Here is a 25,246-nt window from a genome sequence, read left to right as displayed (position 1 = left end):
TGAAAAAGGAGATTTGGTAATTCCTCTTAAGGGATAATTGTACTTGGCTGTCTACCAATAAGCTTCCCCCATATGTAGATGAGGTGTTTGTGAATCATTTGGGTCATTAAATAGTCTCTGTAAGGTAAGGAAGGGTTGGTCCTTGAATCTTGTTTCAAAAATTGCACAACTTCTCTGTTTTAGGGAAATTCCAGGCCATTCATGCATGTTAGTTAGAAATCATAAAAAAATAGTTTGCTGTTCTAATGGTAGAATCAAAGTAATTTTTGTAAGGAAGATAATGCTTGGGCTATGCTTGCGTGCAGCTTCTTGTCTTGAATTCCTTGTTTTGGGCTGATTTCTTAGGCTGCTTTAGCTTAAGAGGAAGCTTTACATAGGTTCCCTGCATCCTTTGCCATATTCAATGGACATAAATACTTGAGTGTACAGTATTGCAGCTTTATAGTTTACTTTAGATTATGGCTGTTAAAGTTTTGTTCAGAATTTCCAATACCCCTGGACCACTGGACGTGGTGCCGTGCTCTCTTTCATCCTGCCAGACATCTGACACCTCTGTGTGGTGATCTGATCTTTAGGGAGGATGTCTTCCTTCTTTTAGCAGGATGGTGTAAGAGAAATGTGAATTCCTCTTATCCCATGTGGATATAGTGTGTATAGCAGGAAACCTTATATGTCTGAACTCTTCACTGGAGAGAGAGGCATGGAGGAAGTCTCTGGTGAGATTTAACAAAATCTTATGTAGGCCTCAACCACACTTAATATTGCTGCTTAATAGAGCTGAAGATACTGAAGATGTCAGTGTTTGCTGCTGAAAATGCTCTAAAGAGCCCTGGTAGATCAGTGTAGAGTAGGTAAGTCTTAGAGAACTTGTGCAGTGCCTTGAAATTGCAAACACAGGTACAACAGAGCACTTAAACCGTACTAACTGCAAAAAGGAATTTCCAGCAGGAGCTAGTGGGAAAGTTGAGATACACTGCCTGTGCTGAGAAACACGTGAATGTGTTAGTGAATAGCTCTGGCTTTTAAATAGCCATTAAATAGTTTACAACTACCTAACTGTGCTGCTATTGTAATTACTAGGAGGAGAGTAAATTGAACAGACTAAGGCAGACAGAACTGCTTTTATACTTACTGTAAAAGCAGGGGACAGTAATTGTCATATAACATTTGATGGAGCAGGTAGATCTGTGTGAAGTGCCAAGTGGATGCCAGCTTTGTTTCTGTGCTGTCACTCAATATGTGATGCTACAAGTGCCATTTAGTGAAGTGTAATTACTTGCATGCACAGACTGAGAAGGTGTTTCTTTTAAAAGCCAAAAGTAAGCAAAACCTAATCCTAGCACCGGCTCTGAAACAATGAATTTTAACTGCACAGAACTCCTACAGGTTTCTTTTAAATTACATCATCTTAAAATCAGTACTTAGTTTAAAAAAAACCTCAGATAATATTATAGTATTTTAATAAATGTAGTTTATTTGTGGTGTAGATGATACAGCTAGATGAAAGATGTTAAATTAGTAGCTTTAATTTACCAAGAGATTTAAATATTTTGAGAGAAGATAGTTTAATCAACTATCATAAAACCTCTCTCACCAATTTCAGTGAAACTTCTACCTTGTCAAGGTGCTGAACTGTGGAGTCGAATGTCAGCTGCTCTGATTTCAAAAGTTTGCTGAAGCAAATGGTATTCTGTGAAACAAATTTTCATATGCCTCTAGGTTTGGAAATGACTTCTGCTTTTAAGGTATTCAAAATGACTGCATTTCTTAGCAAAATACAATTAATTGTTTATCCAAGTCTTTCAAACAGTAATTATCTCAGATTTGTTTGCTCATGAAACTTAGGCTAAAATGTTACTGCTTAGTGTTCTAAGTCATATTCAACTTCTGATTAAAAATGTGGAATTCTTTAAAACAGGATCAGAATTGTCTTACAGGTGCACTTAAATTTAGGTGTGGATGCACAACAGTATTTTTCCCATTAGACTTACTTGGAAAACTTGAAGTGCTAAAATTTTTCTGCCAAAGTTGAATTTAAAATTAATATTTGGAATATCAGATTTTTGTCATAGGCTGTTCTGATGGATAACAATTTAATTTATAGCTAATGTTCTTGAGATAATCATGGAGTTTTAAGAAATCTACTGGCTGTCCTAAATTAGATGTCAGTGTTTTTTTGTTGTGTTTTTTCTTTTTTCTTAAAAGCAGTCTGTACCAAATTTAGAATTAAAAGTGTAGGGACAAATAGAACCAATACAGTTGATTTTCTTAGTGATTTGTTAGGCCTGCATTGCATCCCTGGAAAGCTTTTTGTGTGCTTTGATGTCTCATGGTTAGTGTATATGAATTGTTTTTTAAGATGGTATTTCAGAAATCCAGGCCTGATTAACCTGAGTGTTGAACTGGTACTGCCTGGGTGAGTGTCTGCAGTGCTTGGCGCCTGTGGGATGGGATGTTCTTGCATCCACTGGGCAAAGCACAGCTTGGCTCTGACTGGAAGCAGTTGTGGGCAAAAGCAGCAGTAGCTAGCATGTGTTTAAAGGAGGAGTTGGAAAAGAAAGCAAGCTTTGCTTACCCTGGTGCTGTTGCTCAGCATGTTTTCTGTGTGTGCTCGCAGGCTGTGGCTGAGCTGCGTTTGGCAGTGTCAGGCTGTGGCAGCACAAATGCCTGGTGTGCTGCTGGCCCTGCTGTGGCAGCCTGGCACGGATGTGAGAGTGCTGCCAGTCTGGGCTTCAGGCAGGGCTGCTCACGTTTGAGCTGTGGCATGAGCAGTGGGATCTCATGTGACAGCGCACTAAAGCCTGTGTCATTTTGCTTTTGTTCTGGCTACTTCAGTAGTGTTCAGGAGGAGGAGTAAGCCCCTGTGAGTTCTCAGGGGCAAAAAGTAAACTATAAAAATATGCTGTGAGGAAACAGGAAATGTAGGTTAAAGCAAGAGAAAAATACTGAGCTGAGCAGTTTAGCTTGAAGAAATCTAGTTACTGTGTAGAAGCTGTAATAAGAGATCAAAGTGTGGAAAGAGTTGGAGGAAAAGGAAACTACAACCAAGAAACCCGAGAGTGAGAGACAAAAGGTAGAGGCAAGGGTGAAGCAGATTAGGATTTTAAAAAAAAGTCTTAATTTTGTTTTCTTAAATTTGCATAGAAAGTGCCTGAGTTATTTTGCATGAGCAGTTGTGAATATTGGTCTCCCCTGAAGTTCTGTTACTCAGCTTTGTATACTGAATGTTACTTGAGAAGAGCTTACACAGCCTTAAGTTGTATGGCAGTACCAAGAATGAGTGTGCTTTACAGAGATGGCTCCTGATTTTAAAACTGTCTGACTTCTAGCTGTAGTGTTAAACGTGATTGTATGGTGACAAATTTCCCAAGTGCTGAATACCTCTTTCTTCTTTCAGGCGGGGCTTGAATCCACCCCACAGAGTGAAGTCAATTTCAATGACTACGTTCACACAACAGGAAATAGAATTTCTGCAGAAACATGGAAACGAAGTAAGTGTAATTTGGAGAATAAAGTGGGTTTGGCACTTTAGTATTAAGGTTGAAAACACTACTTAAATAAAACTTAGGATTTTTTGTTTGGATTTTTTTTTTGGCAAAAGCTAGACAGAAGTCTTTTGAAGCCAACATAATTTGAAATGAGACTTCTGAAGAGCTTATTTCATTGGGTAGCTGATCATCATAATGTTATTGCCCAACCCAGACAATCCAGATTCACATGATCAGTATTTCTGAATTGGGTTTCCTTTTGAGTTTGCATAAGGCAATATGCAGCCACTTTTTTTTTTCCCCTGTAAGCTCAGAACTTGAAACTGACTGCAGCAGTATTTCCTGAAAGAGTGTACTGTGCCAAAAATAAATAAAAAAGTGCAGCTTTTAGCTGTATTTCTTCACACTTGGTATCAGAAAGTCTTCTAGTAGTTTTAGTACTTAATAAAATAATAATAAAGAATTAATTTATAATTAATAATAATTTAAATACTTAATAAAAGTATATACATATAATTGTGTATGTGTGTTAAAGTCTATCCATATTGAATGTTCTTGGACAGAGGGAGGAAAGAGAGAAATTGTTATCTAGTGAGTAGTTTGTGGCAGCTTTGAAAGTGACAAGTTCTAGCATACTGACTTTTTGTTCCTTTTAATAGGAGGAAAAATCTGAGATAGATGTTGGATTGACTCTGTGGGAATACATGGAGGTGTTGATCCCTGGATGTGGCTATTGCTGACTTCAGTTTGAGGGTGTAGTTTGTGTTTTAATAACATGCTGGAGCCTTGAGGATTTTAGAGGCAGATTTTGCCTCTGTTCAAACTAGATAAGGTTCTGCTTCACATTGATTGCATCTGTACCCTGTCTAGTAGAACTATTGATTGTAGGCTAGAGTGTGTTTTATTAGTGTGCTTTTGTGAAGCTTTGTGAGGATAAATCCCATCATTCAGTAAAATGCTGATACTTAACTTTCTTAAAGTTGGTCCATTCATAACTGTCAGGTTGAAGAATGAAAACAGAAGTAGTAATTTCTTTTTCTGCCCTGGTAAACATGTGTTATTTGTTGAAATGACTGTTAGTGGCTGATTCCTTTAGACAGAGCTAGAACAAGGCCTGAACTCTCCCAGATCTTATAAAATACTCTTGATGGCTTAGGTTGGTTGGGCTTTTTAAAACTGTAGAGCATTGCATATGTGTGTGTATATGTATAGAGCATATATTAGTCAGTATTACTGACTTTTTGCATAAGGAAATTTAAGAAACAATCATCTGTGGATTCACATAGAGTGTGTTGGAGGCTCTTTCCATAAGATTAGATTGTAAACTTCAGTTTTGCTTTAAGCTTCACAAAGTGTAAAGGAAAACATGTGTTTGTAGCTCCCTCCCTGTATTTGTTTTAATTTCATTTCTTACTAAACTTGCTATGTCTAGAGATGGCTTTGAGTTTGTTTTCACTGATCCTGATCTGGAACCTTAAGTGATCCCTTCTCAACTGATTAGTGTGGCTGTCCTTCACATAGCCATGACTAGTCTGCTAATCTTAATGATTCAGTTGATACATAGTTTATTATTGACATTAAAACAACCACAGACCTCTGCAGTGCTACTCTGTTTCTAAAGCAGAGGTCTTTGTGCTTGTAGTACTCTAATTAAAGAATTGTAATGATTTAAATGAGCTGCCTCCTGAATGAAAATGTCCTTCTGAGTTTAGTTTTAGGTTGTTGATTATTGCTTTAATCTTAAAAAGAACTGAATAGACGCACTGTAAGTGCTGATGGTACATTTTTAGGAATGCTCAAATATTGAACAGAAATTATTATTGTTTTAAACACTGTTAGAAGCTTAAAACATAGTTAAACATGTTGTTGTACTTTATGTTGCAGTAGTTAAATAGGCATTTTGCTTTCTCTTGTTAGTATTGGACTTTGGAATACTTATCTGTAGATAAGATAATGTATTGGACAGAGGAAGTTCATCTGACAAAAACCCCCCATTTTTCTGCTTAGCTTACTGTTCAGCATAGGAGGCTTTTGGAAGAAAGGAAATCGCCTGAAATTAGACTTTTCAAACATGGAGTTGTCCAATGTTGTAATATCAACAGTTATAATAATTTTACAGCAGTACATTTAAAAAGAAGCTCAACTTTTTTGGCAATCTATCATGTTTAACTTCCATTTTTCTGTAACTTCTAAAATACTTTCATTCCAACTTTCTTGTTCTAGTCTTTCTCCAGCATGGCTCAGGCCTCTGTGATAACCTTTCTTGCTTCCAGATGAGTAGGTCATGCTGGTACAATAGGGATCTTGTTCTGAATACAAAGTAAAATAGCAAGAAAACTTCCATGAGATAAAATAGTTAAGGTGCTGAGTTGTTCTTAAAGAAAGTAATTTTCCACTCTCATTTAAAGGGTATTTATAAGGTCAGTGTGCTGTTTGAGGTTGAAGTCCTCTAAAACAACCCAACCACCCAAACTAAACAAAGAAGAAACCCCAAAATGCTTCATAATATTTTAAATACCAGCTTTTCCCCAGTTGTTGTAAATGTCCCTCTTTGTGGCACACATGGGTGAAACATTCAGTTACTGAAAGGCTTCTGCAAAGCAGCTGCTTCAGGGAGAGATTATGCAGAGCAGCTCTTCCTTAGGTGAGGCACCATCCTCTTCTCCACATGTGCACATTCTAAAAAATTTCTGGCACAGGTAGCTTGAAAATTATTAAATTATTTTTAATGAGCTTTTACTGCTTCAAAGTTTTGAATCCTTATACTGTATTAGAAGACACCTATATTTTGGTGTTGCTGACTCATCTGGAGGTATAAACAGCTGAGCAGTCTCCAGTTGTGCTTATGTTGGGATTAGGTCACTGTAGCAAGAAATGGAGGCATCTTCCAGCTGACATTCCTCAAGTGCCTTCTGAAATCCTTTTGAAGGATAAAGGCAGTTCTGAATCACTGGGTAGGGTTTTTTGTCTCCTTGCTGTCTTCATGAAGAGCAGTGTGAGGTATTTTCACATTTTCTCCTTAGGAATAATGAGGAGAGAGTGAAATGGAGATGTGTCTGTTTGAATACTCATCCTCAAATGATGCTGGTGCTGATTTGGCCTCTGATTCAGTAGTGCAGTGGTAGTAGGAAGTGAACTTGCTGTTTGAAGAAAGTGGAGGTGGTGCTAATCTCCTGTTGCCATTATAGCTGTGACTATTTATTCAGAAACTTTTCTTCTAAGATGAAGAATAGTATTATGAGGCAAACCAGTTACAGAGTTAATTTTTCTCCTACCCTTTTGAAAGATGACAGATATTTTATAACCTTTCCAAATAACCCATTCTAATTTGCATGTGGTTGAAGAACAAAATTTTGATGGTCTTGGATTTAGAAAATTTCTGCTACACTGGGGCAAAGACCATGTTTACCTGAGCAGAATACATGAAGGTATGCTCAGCTGCTTGGAGTTATTTTAATAGTGCTGAATTTTGGTGCCAGTTTTCCTGACTCTCAGTAGCACCTGTGCAAGTGCCTGTTTCCTGCACTCTTGCAGAACTGGCAGCAGTCTGAGCCTGGTTCAGAGCTGGTGTTAGGTCAGACCAGAATGCTTCCCTAGAATCTCCTTTAGTGTGGAATGTGGCCTGGACACCCTGGAGAGAAAGGAGCAGTCCTGAGCTGGAGCTGATGAGTGCTGACAGCAGGAGCTGTGCACTCAGGTGTCCTTGGAGTACATTGCTGGTTCTGCTAATACCATACACAGATCCATGAGCTGATTGTGTGGAGAATAATGTCTTTGTTAGCTGGATTTACTGCCTTCACTCTGCTTATGAAACCACTATCACTTCTGGACCCAAACTGCCTTTGAAATTAGTACTCTGGCAGTATAAAATTCTTTTAACCTACAGACATTAATGAATAATATTGACATGAGAAGTGCAGGATTACTAAACAAAGCTATAACTTGCTTACATAAAGAAACTGTTTCCAAATCTTTCTTCCTGTAGGGTGTTATGTTTTGGAACATAGCTTTGTTGTGTGGTAATGTGCAGCTCTTTGCACTGCCAGCATTATATTTGGTGCATAACTGAGGATATTTTATTGGCAGGGATGGGGAGAAGAAGAAATCTAATTTGGCATTTACCAGCCTCCTGAAAGGTATTATCTTGTTAGAGCTTTTTAAACTAGACTGACACATGTAATCTTCCTATGCAGTGGTATGTCTGGGTCTCCAGAAGTGTTGCAGGTCAAGTAGTGTGCTTTTTCCTAGGTTGAAGTGCAGCTCCTATCAACACAAGCATGTGTCCTGTGAGAGCTTTTCCTTGCCTTGCTGCCTTCATCACATACAGGAGCAGGAGGCTTAATGAGCAAGAACTTAACTTTGCTGGCCTGACTGAATTTTTATTCTTCCTGACTAGCACAGCTGTGCTAAGAGGAGTTTCTGAAGTGTGGTGGCTCAGTGTGTTGTGTAAGCAGAAGGCCTTTGTCTCTCCCATATCCGCCTTTCCCCACACACTGGAGATCTCTATCAGTGAAATAGTTATAACATGGCAGAGCTTTGTTTGGTAGTTGAAATACAAAGCACTGGAATAGAAATAACTGAAGTCTCAGATTCTCAGTGTTTCTGCAAAATTTAGTGGATAGTGCTTATTCTTAATTAACAGTTTTTTAGTAGGCCTGTTCTTTCCTCCTTGCCCAACTCTAAAAGCACACAGGAAAAAACCCCAAAACATGTGAACAAATATAAAGCAAAAAAGAAGCTAAACTTCTGTGGAAAACAGGTACATGTACTTTCCTTTTAGTATTAGAACTCTTCTTGGAACTCCTGAAAGCATGAAATGTAACTGGAGGCTGGGTTTTAAACCAGAAACCTTTCTGATTAACTTTGTAGTGTGCCAGATGTGCACTGAATGGGATGTGCTCTTTGTTGCTTTCTGTCAAAGCTGAAAACAAAGGTAATTTCTCAAAGTGCAGGGCTATAAATGTAAATATGGTATGGAAAACCCAATGTATGGAAAATATAATTACTCTGGGGAAAACAGTCTCAGATGGAATAGCTGTGGAGTGCATATTCAGGGAAACCAATGCAGTGAAGATAAATATAGGTAAAGGCTTTATTATAACATACAATATGCACTTGGCCCAATTTCTCCTTTCAATGATATATTTAAGTTACAGAAACTCACAGTTTCTGCCTTGCTACCTCCTGGGTTTTTATCTAGGTCAGGGTGAGTAGGTTGATGCTGGTTGTGATTCTCTTTCCCTCTTTACTTCATGCTGTACTTGCTGATCTAATTCTGAATGTCCCAGTATCTGGTTGCCAAGTGTCTAATGACATCCCTTGCAGGACTGGAGCTTGTTGGCAGAGGACAGGTACTATCCTTCCCAAAGCAGTTGTAAAGGGATTCTCATGAATCCTTAAATTCCATGAAGACAACTGCTGAATCTTGGTATCTACTTATTGTTATGTGAAGGTAAAACTTTGCTTTGTCTTGATTTTTGCAGCCCCCAGCGTGTAGTAGGGGCAAAACTTCAAAGTATTGCTTCTGTCAAGCCTTCAACAAAAGTAGACTTTCAAATGCTGCATATGCTTAGTCATTCTGACTTCAATGCTCTCCTTTTTTTTTTCCCCTGCTCTGTTGGTGAACCAGTGGGACATGGACTAATTATACTTTTCAGGGACAGTGGACAATGATTATGGATTGTTGGATATATTCCACTGTTTCTAGGGGCTTCCACATAACTTGAATGTTTACTCTTGGCTCCAGCTTGTCAGACTCTTCTCTAAGCAGAGCATTTTATTTGATAGAGCTGTGATTATCAAAGGAGGAGTATAGCAAAAACTTTAAGCAAATAAACAGAGCTTTTGAGCACAGGCTTATTTGTGCTGCTGTTGCAGAAAGAACAATATTAATATTAAATGGCTGAACCAGAGTATTCCCAATGCGATGGTGCAATGTAGAAGGATTTCAGAAAGTCATAGAATTTTTAGGCCCACTACCTTAATAGTAGTGTTGTGTAATTGTGTGGTGAGTTGGGATGATGGTTCATATATTACCTGTAAAAGCAAAGGAATGAGTAATTCTGTTAAAATGGGACTGAAGATGTGTCGTACAACTTGAGCAGTAGCATTTTCTGAATGAGCTCTGCAAGTGTGATTTATATATGGAGCTGTTAGAGGGGTGGTTCGAAATACATGCTCCTTGGGATATCAAATTCAAATTTCTCAAAACATGTTTTCCAAATTACCTAAAATTGAGAACAATTACTTCCTTGGATTTTTTTTTTCAGATAGTGAATTTGTTTGAAATAAGAGGAAAACTGTGTTTAGTAGAGTAACTGCATGCTTAAGGCCTGGGTTTGTGCAGGTTTACATTTGCTTTGATGCCTTTTTGCAGTTCCTCCCTGCTCCCATGCAAGTAATGCCCTGCAAGAGTGAGCACATGCTGTGCATGGCTGTGCTGAGTAACTGTGGGAGTAACTCTGCTCTTCAGGTGTCCTGCCTGGGCAGCTCCTGGGCCAGACAGAACATAGCACTGAAGCTTGTGGTGAGCTGTTGGCAACTAAAGTTGCCAGTCTGATCTTTCTATAGTTGTGCTGGTTTTTTATTGCTGTTGTAATGAATCTTTTGGCATCTATCCAGTTCAGATGATGAATTAGTAGGGAGTAATCAGGGTACCAAAGGTATAAATGCTGAGTAATCTTCCCCCACCATAAACAGCAAGTTGTATGGCATAAGTTTCCCTGATATTTGTCACAAGAGTAACTTTTGAATAGCTTTGAAACAAAAAATGTGATGACCTGATCAATAAAAATAAGGCAAAAATAAAAATTTCTCACAGCAAACTCCTTTCTTTGCACAAGATTCAGGACTGTTGGTGACTTACTTTAAAATGACTTTGGACAGATAACTACTTCAAGAAAACACAATTACATGATGTGAGTTCTGTCTTTGTCAACAGTATTTTTTAAATTTTATTTTTCAGTTTTCATTTCATCCTGTGGTATTGCACAGCTCTCTGCCATTTGTGTTTTTTTTAGATGGCTGAAAATTGTTTTGTGATTCACTTGAAGCATAATCAATGCAGTGTTGTGGATCCCTGTCAAGTCAGATGATGGTAGCAGAAGTATAACTAGACAGAGCACACAGGTCACCAGCAAACAAGGGAAGACAACGAGCCTTTTATTGCTCTCTGAATGCCTGCTTGGAATGGCTGCTGATGTTCAAAGCATTGTGTGCTGTTCAGACAGAAATATGTGCCTTTCCATGCTGCTTTCTGGTGTGGGTCTAAAACTTCATAAGATACAGCTTTCCAAAGGACTTAAGTCACAATTGTGTAGGTTGGAAAAAACCTTTAAGATCATCAAGCCCAACTGTAGTAGGAAGACAAAACAGCCTTTTTTTGGCATAAGCATGGTCTGAAATGCCCTTATGAGGATGTGATTTACCCTTCGTATTCCAGTCATGTTGTACACCCACGTACAATCTTAGGGTTTCTTTCCATCCTTCCCACTAATCCAGACTACTCTTATCTATTGTGGGTGTCTGGTTTTGGTTTAAGACTGGTCCATTTTAAGAACATTTAAGAAATTGTACTTCCTCTGATAACTCTTTAGGTTAAGAAACCTAGGTGGAATTTAATTTGCATTTGGTGTGGTGAATGTTTTACACTGCTTTTGTACAGCTCCTGCAGTCAGACTGGTACAATGAGAATGTCTTGCTGAAGTGTGTGTGACTAAGTAGGCTCTTTGGCTTAGTGGTTATCCATTGATAAAACTGGTAATAAAATTGGTTGCCCATTAGTAAAACTGTTCTCTGTGCTACCAGCAGCAGAAGAGCACAGAGTGCCTGGCAGTTTGTTTAAATTAATTAGAGCAGTGACTTGAGGCATATTTCACTTGTTACTTCCTTTTGTGGTTAGGTATTTAGAAGGAATTAGTTGCTCCAGGAAACACTTTTGGAAGCCTGAAAGGTTTTCTGAAGGTTTGCAGAAATTGCAGTGTAATGGCAAGAGCTGATGCCTTTAAGAAGCTTGCATCATTTTAAACGAACAGGTGTTTGTTCAGCACAGTCCTCCTCCGTTCCTCTTTGCATATTCATAGAACTGGATCTACTATGGCTCTGTAGCTGCTAATGATCTGGAGTCACACAGCACCTTGTTTTCTGAGTCCTCACAGAAACTGCCTGTAGTGGTCATGATGGCCTGAGACATTGACATGGAGCTGTGGTGGTATTTTTTGTTTGGATTGTTTGTTGTTGGGGGTTTTTGTTTGGTTGTTGTGACGGTTTTTTGTTTGATTTTCTTCCCCCCTTACTCCAAATGCTTAGGCACTTCAAGGGGAAGAGTAAGCAGAAAACTGGGAGGGAGAAACATGAAAAACTGGGTTGTGGTTTGTTGCTGTGAGTTGATCTCTAGGTCTCAATGGTAGCAGTGACTTGGTAATTGTGATGAGTTTCTTTGATCTGACTTGTTTTGGATGGCAGGAGAAGCAGAAGTAATTGGATGGGCTGGTATGGGTGGGGGAGGAGGCTTCCTCTGTCGTTGGCCAGCACATCTCAGGCTGGATGCAAACTGATTATCATGGTAGAGCCCCAAGTGTTAGAGGGCTGGGTGCAGAATCACGTGGGGGCTGTTGTAACATTTGTCTTTCTGCTTGTCTGAAATTGAGCCCAGTTTTTCTTTTCTTCAGTGTTTCCTGATGTTCTTTCCAATATTGAAGTTGGGGCTGGGGAGGGACTGTAGATTTGAGCACCACCAACTCCTGCTGCTAGAGATTCTGTAAATAGCCACAAGCAGGACTTCTCTTCCTCCTAGCAATCATATGACTGCTGCTTGGATAGTTATACTCACAAATCTAAGTATGGAAATACTACTGCTGGCTCACTTCAGGCTATTCACTGCAAGTTTAAAGCTACACACATAAATATTCTGATTTTATATATTTTGTCACCAAAAAGTAGTGAAAGATTGATACTGTTAAAACAGTGATTTTTGATATTAGCTTTTACTTTAGAACAGACTTGTGACTTTTTTGACTAAATTTGTCTTCTAATTTCGCATGAAGATGTATTAAACAAATAATTAAGCTTCATTTTATCTATTACTATACTGTAAATGACTGTTTAATTTTGAGAACTCAAATCAGTGCGTTGAACTTGATCCTGTTGTGGAGTACAATTGCAGAATGAATGCAGAGTTGCTGAGTTTGAGGTAGTAACTACTGATCTTAGCTCTAAATTAGCTATATAAATACTCATTTAAAATATCTTTTGATCATTACATCTGTTTCCTGTTGTTGTTTGTCTCTATCCAGTAGGATGATGATAGTGTTGGTAATAAGGACTGTTAGGTGTTGAATATGCAATTGAATTATTTAGAGCTGAAACATCAAAAATGAAATACATAGTTAGGATGTCTGCCCGATCTCTCTAATGCTGAGCAATCTTGGAAATGACCTGTAAGATTTATCATGTTTGCCAAGTAGTTTGGGGAAGATGCTGAGGTGGGAGTATCACAGCTTCTACCTTGATTTGCCAACTTTCAGAGCAATCAGTTTTGCAGCTCTTGGTTGTTAGAGCCTGAAGGTCACTGGGGACAATGTTGAAAACCTGACACTTGCAGGGATAGAGGGCATGTTTGTAGTAGGCAGGTAGGAGGCATGGTCAGGGCTATTTCAGAAAGGGTGTGGGAAGAAAAGCTATGCATCATAAAAACAAAGCTTTTTTGACTCTGCTTCTCTGGAAGAAACCTGTTCTAAAAGGGCACTGTGATTTTTGAGGGCAGCTAATGTTTGGTGTTATTGTTTGGGTGCATATTCAGGTTACTTGCGGAATAGTCTGAAGGGCTTAAAACATTTCATGTTAAAACTCCTACATCTGCTTTAGTTTGAAAACACCTTTCCTCTTGTTTTGCTCAGGAATTAAAGCTTGAACATACTGAGAATTTTGCAAGTGGTTAAACTTCTGCTCACTCACAACTACAATTAGAAAACAAAATTGGAGCAAGAGTATTTTTACCCCTTATCTCATACCATCACTCAAATGTATATGGTATTGTAGAAACTGCATCATGGTAACAAAGGCTGTTGAAAAAACAGTTCTTGTACTCAAATAGTAATTAAAGGTATAAATACTGAACCTTGGATTCTTTAAAATCTACCATTTGAGGCTTAAGGCATATGGAATCTGTTGAAACAGTTTAAGCCCTGAAGTATGGTAAGGGAATGTGTAGAATTAGGTGCAGGAGAAGAATTTTAAAGATTGCAAGTAGAAATCAGGTGCTTTGCATTTCATGAGCACATTCTACAAATACTTTGCAAAAGGAGTGTTGAATGATGAAATTGGATGCTGGGATCTGCTTGCCCTGCTGTGACAGGCAGCTTTAGGTATTTAGACCAGTACATGATGCACCAGTCAGTTGTTACAGCAGCTCAGTCTGGAATATAAATTATGCAGCCACACACTTTAATGGTTTAATGTATTAACAATAGTAAACTTATTTAAGTTTTGAATTAAGGAATTTTCTCTGATTAATCTGTGTTGTTGTGGTTTTTTTTTTAATTAAGGTGTGCAAACAGATTTGGCTCGGCCTATTTGATGATAGATCATCAGCAATTCCAGACTTCAGGGATCCACAGAAAGTAAAGGAATTTCTACAGGAAAAATATGAAAAGAAAAGATGGTAAGATACCTTTACTATTACAAAGATTGCCCCTATGATGAGGAGTGAAGATGGACTGTTTGCTCTCATTTTGAATGTTATTTCCTTCTTTGAATCTGTTTACATACTCTAAAGTGAAATGATTCCTGAACTTTGTGTAGAGCTCCTATAGGAAGCAGAGAAGGCAAACTAAACAAGTTTCTCCGTGTTCATATTGATGGAACAGAAATGGCATAAGAGGATGTCAACAACAGTGTAAAGTAACAATTTTGCAAACTGTTATTTCCCATCCGATTTATTAGTATGGGAAAGACATGTTTTGTATTGAATAAGTGCTAAAAACATTGATGACTTTAAATTCTAGTCCATTAAAAAAAACCAACTCTGTCATATTTAAAGAATAGGTACTTTGTAACCTACTGATACAGTCTATTGCAGGATCAGGGTTTCAGTAGCAAAGCTGAAATCTGCCAGTTCTCAACTTCAGAGTCAAGAACTTCCATGTGAAACTTGTGAAAACCATTGCTCTTCTTGCATGTAGGTATGTTCCTCCAGAGCAAGCCAAGGTGGTGGCATCAGTCCATGCATCCATCTCGGGCTCTTCTGCCAGTAGTACAAGCAGCACGCCTGAGGTGAAGCCGCTCAAATCTCTCTTGGGAGAAGCTGCACCCGCACTGCACTTAAACAAGGGCACACCTAGCCAAGTGAGTAATGATTGCTGAGGGGCACAGGACTGTTTGCAGTCCTTGTAACTCTTTCAGTGGCACAAAAATTCTTGCAGTAACAGCTGCTGTGATCTGTAGGAACTGATATGATCACTGTGTATTGTATATTTTTCTGAAGTATATACATGTTTGCAGATCAGGTACTAAATGAAGTTTGTTTCTATTGACCAAACTGATTTTTAATGGTTATTTTCAGTAAATAGAGTTGTCCATTGTGATAGGGTTAATTAATTGTCTTTTGCATAAATACCTCTAAAGTTTAGACCTAATGTGTTATATTTTAATTTTTGCATTTTCTCTCTGAAAATAAGAAAACGACTGATGTTGTTAACTGTGAGATTAGTAGTGACTAATGGATGAAAGCATGTCATATTTAATATGACTTCCTATGCATTCTGAAACTGTCTTATGCTGTAATGTAAAGTCAGACAACACTGTGTACTTAGATTTTTGGAGGGAAGACAGTTTGTTTGAAAACTGCCATCAGGGTACAGGCAACTCTTAAATGGACCTCTTTTAACTCAAACAGTAGAAAATTGCAACTTCAAGCCTTGCTATTAAATTCTTCAATTTTTGTCTCTTATACTGAATTCTAATGTTATTTTTCAGAATGTAGTGAATAAATATTTTCTGTCTTGTAAAATTAAGTTTTATTGCTTGTATTTGTACAGTATTTACAGTTTCAAATGCAAAATCTGAAGTTGCTAATAATATCTTGCTACTTTAGTCTTCTGGGTGCATTTAAACCATGTAAATCTGCAAGAGTTCCTTTAAGAGCCAGAGTAATAGCATATAAATAGTCTTCCTTATACTGTGGGAGGAGGGTGTGTGCTGCATACAGCATCTTAAACTTCAGGAATAAATGTGTTGTTAAAGAAATAAGCTTAGTCTAGCCTTCTAATATTTTGTAAATGTCAGTTTGGTAAAACACCACCTTTTTGTACTAGCTAATTGAAGTCTTGTTTGTAGTCTCCTGTTGTAGTTCGATCTCAAGGACAGCAGCAACAAGAAAAGAAACAATTTGACCTCCTCAGTGACCTTGGCTCAGATATCTTTGCTGCTGCCCCTCCTCAGTCAACTGCTACAGCGAATTTTGCTAATTTTGCACACTTCAACAGTCACACAGGTAGGTATTTGGACCACTGTACCCTTTTTAATTGTATAAAATGTAGTTTTAATTTTGATGGCTTTTGACTAAACTTCATGAGATGTATGTAATCTCTGTGCCTTAGGAATGTGGTATTGTTGAAAATTTCTTTCAGGTCTTTATAAAGAAAGGTTGAAGACATAAAGACTGACAATTCTGCTTTGGGAAGTGGGGGTTGCTATAGCTGTTCTCTAGGATATATGTGATTACACTGTTTCTGCCTACTACTAAACTTTAGGTTCTTTGGGGGACAGAGTGAGAGGATGAGTAATAAATTGTTGAGAGAAGCTGATATCAGACCTTCAATTTTCTTTCTGAAAATTATTAGGAAGAGCATTCATGAAAAGCAAGCAGATACAGAGACTTTAAAGCAGTTCAAATGTATTGATAATAACTACCAGTTTGTCAAAGGAAAAACCAAGGCTTGCCCAGTTTAAAGAATGATCTCATCTTTTGTGTGTGTGTCTGTTTGAAAGCTGAGTACTGCCCATGTGAGCAGTATTCTGTAGTTTCAGGAAGGATAAACAAGCCTTGAGCATATGTATTGACTGAGGAAAGAGGATAGGCCTTGAATTCTTAGAGGATGACTTCAGTAAAATATATTGAATCCTCAGGGGTTTTTTTTTCCAGCCAAAGACCAAGAGCCATAGAAATGTATCCTAAAGACAAAGTCAGTTCTGTGGTCAGTGAAGTTTCTTGTTGCTGGCTTGCCTTGTAGTTGTGGGAAAGTACCTTTGCCTGCCTGGTCTGAATAGGCTTTTCATCTAGTTGTTCTGAGAGAAACTGTGATGCTGCTAAGCTACTCGGAGAGATTTCTTGCAAATCAGTCCTGAAACTGTTAACAGACAAGATAAACTATCATAGGCTGGACTTCAGGTTCACACCTGAGGTGCTGAGCAAAGTACCAAGATCTATCCAAATTAATGTGAAATCAATGTCTGAATTCAGTAACACTGCAACAGCAATTGTTATTCTGTGTGTTTTGTAAAATCCTTAAAATTAGATTTCATGTTAATCAAAATTTTGGAGGTGTTTTAACTGGGAGAACTTCTGCTGGCCAGTGCTGCATAGTGTTACTGAAAAGGCTGCAGATGGTTAATTTTTTCTAGTAATTTCTTTCCAAACTTGTTGCTGAATGATTCTTTATTTATATATATACCCTTTATTATTCTTAGTGCTTTTTAGGAGATGAAAATTCCATTAAAGCAGTATTTCAATACTGTGTTCCAAATCTAGGTAAAATTCCACTGCGTCTCTGCTGGGTAATTTTTAGAAGGATAGAAAGCTGTAGGAGCACTCCAGAATAAATAAAATCTGAGGAGAGAGTCTGTTAATTTCTGGTCACAAACTAACCACTGTGGTCATTCCCATGACTTCTTACCATAAGTTTTAGAGCCCCAAGCAGTATCAGTGCTAGTAAATCAGTTTCTAAAAGGCAGAAACCCGATTCTGAGTGTGTGATGGCTGAACATGTATTGCAGACTTGCTACCTGAGGGTGTTTTCTAACTTGCTGTAGTAAAATGCTTGTAAGGCATGTCTTGTGTGCAGTAAGTACAGGGTAGTGTTAGTGAAATGAATAACAAAATGTTACAGACTCTTCCTTTGGAACACAAGGAGGGTTGATCAGTCTGCCAGCTTTGGCAGAAATGAATTTGAAATGCTCATTAAGGAGCTGTCTAAACATGTAATTTTTGTTAGCAATTACACACTGCTAAGGAGGATGGGAGAATTTGCACTTAGTCCAGTGCTCCTTTCTCGAAGTTTACAGTCTGGTCTTCTTGTTTTAGGGCTTGGTTTTAGCTGTGAGTGGACTTTTTTCCCTTCCTGTTCACAATACCAACTAAATCACTGAAGAAACCAGCAAATTAAGACCCTTCAATACAAGTTACTGAGTGTGGCAGCTGATAGGAAAATATTAACAAACTTGTCCCGTAATCTGTGAAGTGTAGGTGTAAATCTTGAAAATGATGCAGGAACTGCAATTTGTGGTATGTTTCTGCTTTTCAAGTTCTTTAATGTATTAAGCCTGTTCAGGATATTGTTGCTTATTGAAGGGGAAACATACTGACCTTATGTTTGCTGTCAGTATTTAATTTACAAAGTTCTGTAATTTCTGCAAAATCGAGATTTTGATTTGTCTGTAGTTTATAGATTGGTAATTGCAACAAGGATCAAAATTTTTGGCACGTAAGTTTCTTAAAAACTGATGGAATAGATGACCTGCACAAAAGATATGACAAAGGTGTAGTGACACAGCACAACTGTATTACAGATAACATGGAAGAAGAGACTTTATCTAGAAAAAACAAAATAGTATAAGAATTATTTTGTGGAGTTGTGGTTTTTTTGTGTTTTTTTTTTTTTTTTTACTTTAGGTATACATAGATTTTATTTTAGTTTTTTTTTCTATTTTGCAGTGTTTCATTCCTTTATTACATAGGAGGTAGTACAAACCTCACAGAAGAAACTGCAGAGATTGTAGAAGCAGCTGGCATTGCCATGACTGCTGTTGTCATCCCTGGCTGTAGCCAATTGGCTTTTGTACTGCCTTGTTGGTCTGCAGCGTCAAGGGCAGCTGTAAATCCATGGCAATCTGCAACCCCCTGCAGTTCCTGAGCTTACTTAGGATTGTTCTTGGGTTTTTGTGTGGAGAACTGAATTTTGGAATTGGCAATTTATGTATTGTCCAGGTGAAGGAGAGTACAAGTCTTGCCCGGTCTTTACTTTTGTGTCACATTTACAAAGGTTGACATTTTACTGCATAAAATAAAACAAGATTAATATCAGAATACTCTGCTGAAAAGGTTTTGCAGCAGTACTATTTGAACATGGACTCACTTGAAGGTCATCCTTTCTGTGTCAGCTGATACAGTAAAATGAAGTGTTTTGTAATGTAATACACTCCAGTTTTTAATTTGGGCCCAAAAGATATTTCATTTAAGATTCTTGACATAGTTTTCTGTTTGTGTGAGTGATTAAAATGAATAATCTTGCCCTTATTCTAGAAGTGACATTTAAGTGCTTAATCCTCTTTGGTCGACTAAACATCAGTCTCTTGCCTGTCCAATTGATGCATTAGGATGAAAGTATCACTTTCATTTTTAAAGTAAATTCTTAATCTATTCCTATTTAAAAACTATTGGTTTAAACACCAAAACAGCTCAAACTTTGGGATTTGGAGTCTGTAAAATGCTGTTTGAACCAATACACAGGATATCATAGAAGTAATTTTTTGTCTGTTTGTGCCAACTTTTTGCACACTTCAATAACTTTCCCATGATCTTGCTTTCACTTTGATATTTTTTTTTCTCCTTGCTGACTCCCATGCTGTGGTGGGTTCCAGGTGCCCAGGGGACTGTGTGTTCACTCTCCCATCAGCAAGGTTGGGAAAGACAAGAAAAAGCTGCTGAGTCAAGAGAAAGTAACTGGGCAAACCAGACTTGACTTACTTATTGACAATAATAGAGTAGGATAGTAAAAGAATAAAATGAAATCTGCCTTCATCCCTTCTTGTGAGGTGTAGGTGTGTGAGGTGTCCTGACCATTTTAGTTCCTCCCCATGAGGGAGCTGAGGAATGAGCATTGCAGTTAAATAATGAGATTTTGTCTCTGTTGCTACTTCTTCCTCATGCTGTTCCCCTGCTCCAGTGTGGGTCCTTTCCATGGGGTGCTGTGCTTCAGGCAAGGTCACAGCTCCTGCCAGAAACCTGCTCCAGCAGCAGCTTTCCATGAGCTCCAGCCTCCTCATGCCCTCCCTACCTGCTCTGGCAGGGCTCCTCCAAGGCTGCAGGGTGAATGTGTCACACCATGGTCCTTCATGGGCTGCAGTGGGACAGCCTTCCTTACCATGGTCTTCTCCATGGGCCTGGAGCATGTCCTTCCCTCCCTCTTGGCTGGCCTTGGTATCTGCAGTGTTTTCTCTTGCATTTTCCTCATTCCTCTCTGCCACAGCTGCTGCACACTGGTTTTTGACCTTTTTAACCACAGTGCCCCAGCCAGCACTGCTGGTAGCCTTGGCTTTGGGCAGTGGTGGGGCAGTCTTGGAGCTGCAGCAGCTGTGCAGCAATGGGGGCAGCTTCTGTTCACTCCTCACAGGGACCACCCTGGCTGCTCCCTGCTGCCAAAACCATGCTCTGTAACCTAATGCTTGTGCACATGGTTTATTAAACATGGTATTGAGTCCAGCCAAACCTCACTCTCTCCCAGGCTACTCGGGGAAGGAAAGTGCAGGCACTTTCCTGCTAATTTATATTAGCAGCATTGTGGAGTACAGTAGTTTGTATTAAAATGTCTTTTCAGTTTTTAAGTTTATAGTACAGATATTTATGAATAGAAATTAATTTAAATAATACAACTTTTAATTAGCACTATCAGATTATTAAGTTACAGTACTTCAGCAATCAGCATAATTTATTCTCTTTGTATATACTTAATCTGCAAAATCTCTCCAGAATAAACAAATTCTAACCTAAAAATATAATGTATTGCCATCTGTTATTCCAGAAGGTGTTGTGTGAGCTTTTTTTAGATTGTAATTCAAGTTATCTTTATAAAAAGGTTTGGTTTGCATTTGATTAAAAACATTTTTTTCTTTCTTGCTTATAACAGAGTTGAAGGGCTTCTGTGGAGCTTACCAGTTAGGTGTGCAATTTCTGTTGAGTCTATAGATGCTTGAATGTCCAGCTGGTCAAAATTAGATTAGTGTTAACTTCTATTTTCTCCTATAGTATGGCACAAAAGGAAGGCAAAAAATGAAGTTTTACTTGAAATTTCCTTGGATTTAATTTTGTGGATACACCGTGAATGCTATCTTCTTGTCACTGGCATTGATTTTCCATATTTCTGTACTCTGATTTAGTTTTTTTAAAGACTGAATTTTCCAGTTAAATGAATTTATAAACCTAGCCAAAACTATTCAGGCTGTGCCAACCAAAATTCACCTGAGGAAGAAGCACTTGGTGTATGAGGAATTTGAATTGCCAATGTGTTACAAGAATACCTTCTGATTTTTGTGCACAAAGAAATGTTCAGTTAGCTCACAAGTTCTAGTTTTGGAAACCAGGTATTCTGTACTTTGTGGCTGTTTTTTCCTGGGCAGCCAGCACTGCAAGCACTGAGGGTTAAGCTGGAGTGGATCCCATTGGGTCATAGAGTTGTGAGCAGCAGCTTGTGTGGGAAAGACAGGAGTGGCATTAACTGACACAGCTCTGTGAAGGTGATTTGTGAGAGCCTGTTCAAAGACAACTTTCAATTGTAGAATAACATGTAATTTTCTTCATGTCAAAAGCAGCACATGTATGGTAGGCCATAACCCTTGAAGGCTGTCATGACCATGAATTCAGTTAATACATCTGTTTTTGTGTTTATTTCCCATATCCATTAACATGTTTTGTTCCTTTGCGATTTACAGCGCAGAACTCTGCCAATGCAGGTTTTGCAAACTTTGATGCATTTGGACAGTCTAGTGGCTCGAGTAATTTTGGAGGTTTCCCCACAGCAAGTCAGTCTCCTTTTCAGCCCCAAAATACAGGTAGAAGTCCTAGCACTTTTGATTAATCCTTAATTGAAATAATCCTTACCTTTATGTTGAAAGGTACCGAAGTTGAGTTTTCTTGCATCTGCCTGCTTTAATGTGATCAAGCCATCTGAAGCTCTGGGGAAACTCAAAATGAATTCCTTGTGTTTGGTGTTGATTTTTTTTTTCCCCTAACGCTACTCAGAAGTCTGATTTATGGCACTGTGTTTGTTAGCTCTACACCTGAAATAACTATGAAAAGAATAAACTCTACTGGTTTTAATAAGTATTGAATTGACTCTGTCTTCTAAGAGAAGCACTTCAGTAGATCCAAAAGGATGTCACAGTACCAAACAAGTGTGTGTCTGCATATGTATGGCATGTGCACACACTTCAGTATGTTTGACTTCATGTGTAGAGCCTATTGCTAAGATTTATTTTGCTTTCCTTTAATTTGATCATGCTTTAGAACTTCTGCTTGAGTTTACACTTGCTGTTTGTCTAGATCTTTGGCTGACTGACTTTCTTTTCCTTTTTTTTTTTTCTTTTGAGTGTGGTGTTGTTTTAAACTTTTTTTTCAAATTTTCTTTCTCCCTTCTTATGTTAACTTTAACCCACACACAATTTCTGGCTGTCCAGCGTTCAGAACGCTTTCATCTAGCTGCAGTTTTGGTGAATTTACTTCAGCTTTTCCTCTCCAGGCTGTACACAGTAAGTTCCACGCAGTGGAAAACTCAGCTTGCTTCATTTTATGCCATTGTAGTATAGCACTTCCATTCCTACTGTTGCATATGTTTCAACTTGTTGCTTATGCTTTTAGAAAGTTGTGTTTCTGTTTTAGAAAGTTCTGTAGTATGAGTGGAATCATCAACCAACTGTTATAAAATGTGATGCACTTAATGGAACAACTCATTTAAATTTGTGACCTGCCTAGATTAAATTGTCTGGACAATGAAGAGATGGAAGCTCATGGTGTCATACTTGATCTGAAGTTCAGTTTTATGGACTCATATCAAATTTATAAAATTGATTTATGTATCTCTGACTTCAGTGGAGATTTGTTATAAAAGAGCTGTGTTGTGTCTTCCCCCTCACCTCTTTCCTGATTGGATGCAGTCTAAAACTCTTGAGAACAGAGAACAAAACTCTTTAAACCTGGGCATGAAATCATATAACTTTTGGACTTCCAGGCACTTTTTTTTTTGTTTAGGATTATAGCTGACATCTGAAATGACTAAACATTGAACCACTTAGCAAATGTAAATAGTAGTTATTTGTTAGCCACATATGGTAGGGAAATGAAGGTTCTGTATTTTGAGTATTAAAGATTAAGACAAATGAATCTTTTTCCAGGAAACTTTTATTATTGAAATTACTTTTAACAGCTAAAAATAGCATATAGTTTTCAGGATCAAATTATGACTGTGATTTAAAGTGTTGAAGTTTGGGGTGTTTATCCCTGATATGCAGTCAAAACACTATTTTATGATTTTTTTCTGATGGCCCACTGAACTTTGAAGGAAATGGGAAAGAGCCTTAAATGGGTAGGATGGGGCAGGCAAACACATTGCCTCACATAGCCACAAAGGGAGGGTTATTGTGCCATCAGTTACATTTGGAGAAACTTCCTAACTTTGGAGCATTGATCATGTTTAACTTAATTTGTTACAGGTGGAAGTGCTGGATCAGTGAATGCTAATTTTGCTCACTTTGATAACTTCCCCAAATCCTCCAGTGCTGATTTTGGATCCTTCAATGCTTCTCAGAGCAACGCCACAGCAACTGCAGCCAGTAAAGCTGCAGTGAATAAACTGAATCTTCAGTCAGCTGACAAATATGCAGCTCTTGCTAATTTAGATAATATCTTCAGTGCAGGGCAAGGTATTAAACTTTATTGTTTGCCATGGTTATTCTATATGTGTATAGTTACCACAAGGATGGCTGTCCTTGTCAAAGTACTGTTACAGTATTTCAAAATTTCTCTAAGTGATCAGCAGAATTTTGTTTCGATGTACCCTTAAATATGCAAGATATGAGTTTTAAGACTTGATTTCAAAAGGATGTCATTAGAAGACTGCTGTTTGGGAACCTATTTCCCATTGAGATGAGTAATTCAAAATTAAAATATCTAAATAATCATTACTTCAATAATGAAAACATGCAAAAATACAAATACATATTTTATATTTGTACTACAACCTAGAGTGGATGCTCTGGAATGGAGAGCTGCAGTTGTTGCAAAGAGCTACCAGAGCAGTTTTCTTCCTCTCTGCCACAAAAACAATTGAATTTTGTTTTTCATAAAATAGTAGCGATGATATTTGGATTTAGTTGATCATAAATTGAGGAGAAAAAGCTACTTATTCTGTTACTCAAATGTAGTTCTTCTCAAATGGTGTGTTAAAACTTATGTTCATTTGTACTCTAGAGGTTTTTTCTGAAATGGATTATTCGAGGTTAGGTGTTTTGTTCATTTTCTAGTTGAAGATGAATGGATTCTTTTTCTAGGAAAACAAAAGCTCTTTGGGGCTGCAGAGTACCTATAGAGGCAGGACATTTTGCTGACAGCTAATGACTCGTTAAATACTTTTCCCTCTATGCCCTAGTGCATATTTAATTTTTAAGTCTGCAACTGTCTGTGAACTTTCATGTAGTTCTCAGTGTCAGCAGGGCAGAAAGTGAAACTATCTCCAGTATGCTTCACCTGCTTGCTTTCCTTCTAGGTGGGAGTGAGCAGGGAAGTGGCTTCAGCACAGCAGTGTCCTCAGCAGGCCCTGCCCTGTCAGCCCCCAACCAGCCAAGTGCGTCTTCGGACAAGTACGCGGCGCTGGCGGAGCTGGACAGCGTCTTCAGCTCCACGGCCACCTCCAGCAACGCCTACACCGCCACCAGTAACGTCAGCAGGTACGCTGCTCGCTGCCCACCCTGCCTGCAGCAGCGCCCAGCAGCTGCAAGGCGTTTCTCAGACCTGTTCTTATCCAAACTGGGAAGCCTTGAATGAGTTTAGAGGCAGTGCTGAAACTGCATCTCTTGTTTTCAATAATGGCAGGACTGAGGGATGGCTGACTCTAGGAATACTGTCAGCGGAATGTTCTCTACTTCTTTCTAATCATGACGTGCTAAACCTGTTAGATGGTAGCACTTTGCTCTGCAGAGCACCTGCATGCTTACTCCAAGGCAGAGGATCATCCCTGAAAAAAGAATTCAGATATTTTTAATGTAAATGGTGCCACCCATTTCTGGATCATTGAAGTAACAAATACCAAATGCCTGTTAGGGGCTTGGCATTGCAAGTGCCCCTAAGGCTTTTGCTTTGCAACCTTTATGCTGCTGGCCGTAGTTCTATATTCCTCCTCCTGCTGTTGGTGGAGATGACTTTCCATTGCTCAGCACCAGTGAGAGTGTCTCACCCTGGCATCAGGGAGGTACACTGCAGTCTGCAAACTGCACATGAATGTTCATCCCCTTTCTTTTACATGCCAGCAGTAACTGTAAATTGTATTTAATTATTAAACAAGCAATTCTGACTTCACTGAATGGATTGTATAAATTATTTCCAGCAATGCTTTTGGAACAGTACCTGTAGCTGCTACAGCACAGACGCAGCCTGCATCTTCAAGCGTGCCTGCTCCATTTGGAGGTATGGAAGTGTTACTAACACCCTTGGGGACTATAAGTAAGCAGTCTACTAATCTTTACTTGATAATGCTCTGCTTTGACACCACTAGTAC

The 25,246-nt window shown here is 38.5% G+C and overlaps 1 protein-coding gene across 9 annotated transcripts in view; it reads left to right on the top strand.

Annotated features, from left to right (window-relative positions):
• The window catches only part of AGFG1 (ArfGAP with FG repeats 1), a 36,292-nt gene that overhangs the window by 5,604 nt on the left and 5,442 nt on the right, over nucleotides 1–25,246 (top strand). For 2 of the 9 annotated variants that reach the window (XM_058031567.1, XM_058031568.1), the window contains exons 2-10: nucleotides 3,398–3,491; nucleotides 14,033–14,148; nucleotides 14,669–14,831; nucleotides 15,822–15,978; nucleotides 21,411–21,530; nucleotides 22,068–22,226; nucleotides 23,187–23,396; nucleotides 24,239–24,419; nucleotides 25,076–25,155. In XM_058031567.1, coding sequence (XP_057887550.1) covers nucleotides 3,398–3,491; nucleotides 14,033–14,148; nucleotides 14,669–14,831; nucleotides 15,822–15,978; nucleotides 21,411–21,530; nucleotides 22,068–22,226; nucleotides 23,187–23,396; nucleotides 24,239–24,419; nucleotides 25,076–25,155 — 1,280 coding nt within the window. The remainder of the gene's footprint in view (nucleotides 1–3,397; nucleotides 3,492–14,032; nucleotides 14,149–14,668; nucleotides 14,832–15,821; nucleotides 15,979–21,410; nucleotides 21,531–22,067; nucleotides 22,227–23,186; nucleotides 23,397–24,238; nucleotides 24,420–25,075; nucleotides 25,156–25,246) is intronic. The other 7 variants (XM_058031569.1, XM_058031571.1, XM_058031572.1 and 4 more) reach the window with 4 other exon arrangements.

This window comes from Melospiza georgiana, chromosome 10 (assembly GCF_028018845.1).
Source record: "Melospiza georgiana isolate bMelGeo1 chromosome 10, bMelGeo1.pri, whole genome shotgun sequence".
Taxonomy (NCBI): domain Eukaryota; kingdom Metazoa; phylum Chordata; class Aves; order Passeriformes; family Passerellidae; genus Melospiza; species Melospiza georgiana.
This window is presented reverse-complemented; position numbering and strand designations above follow the sequence as displayed.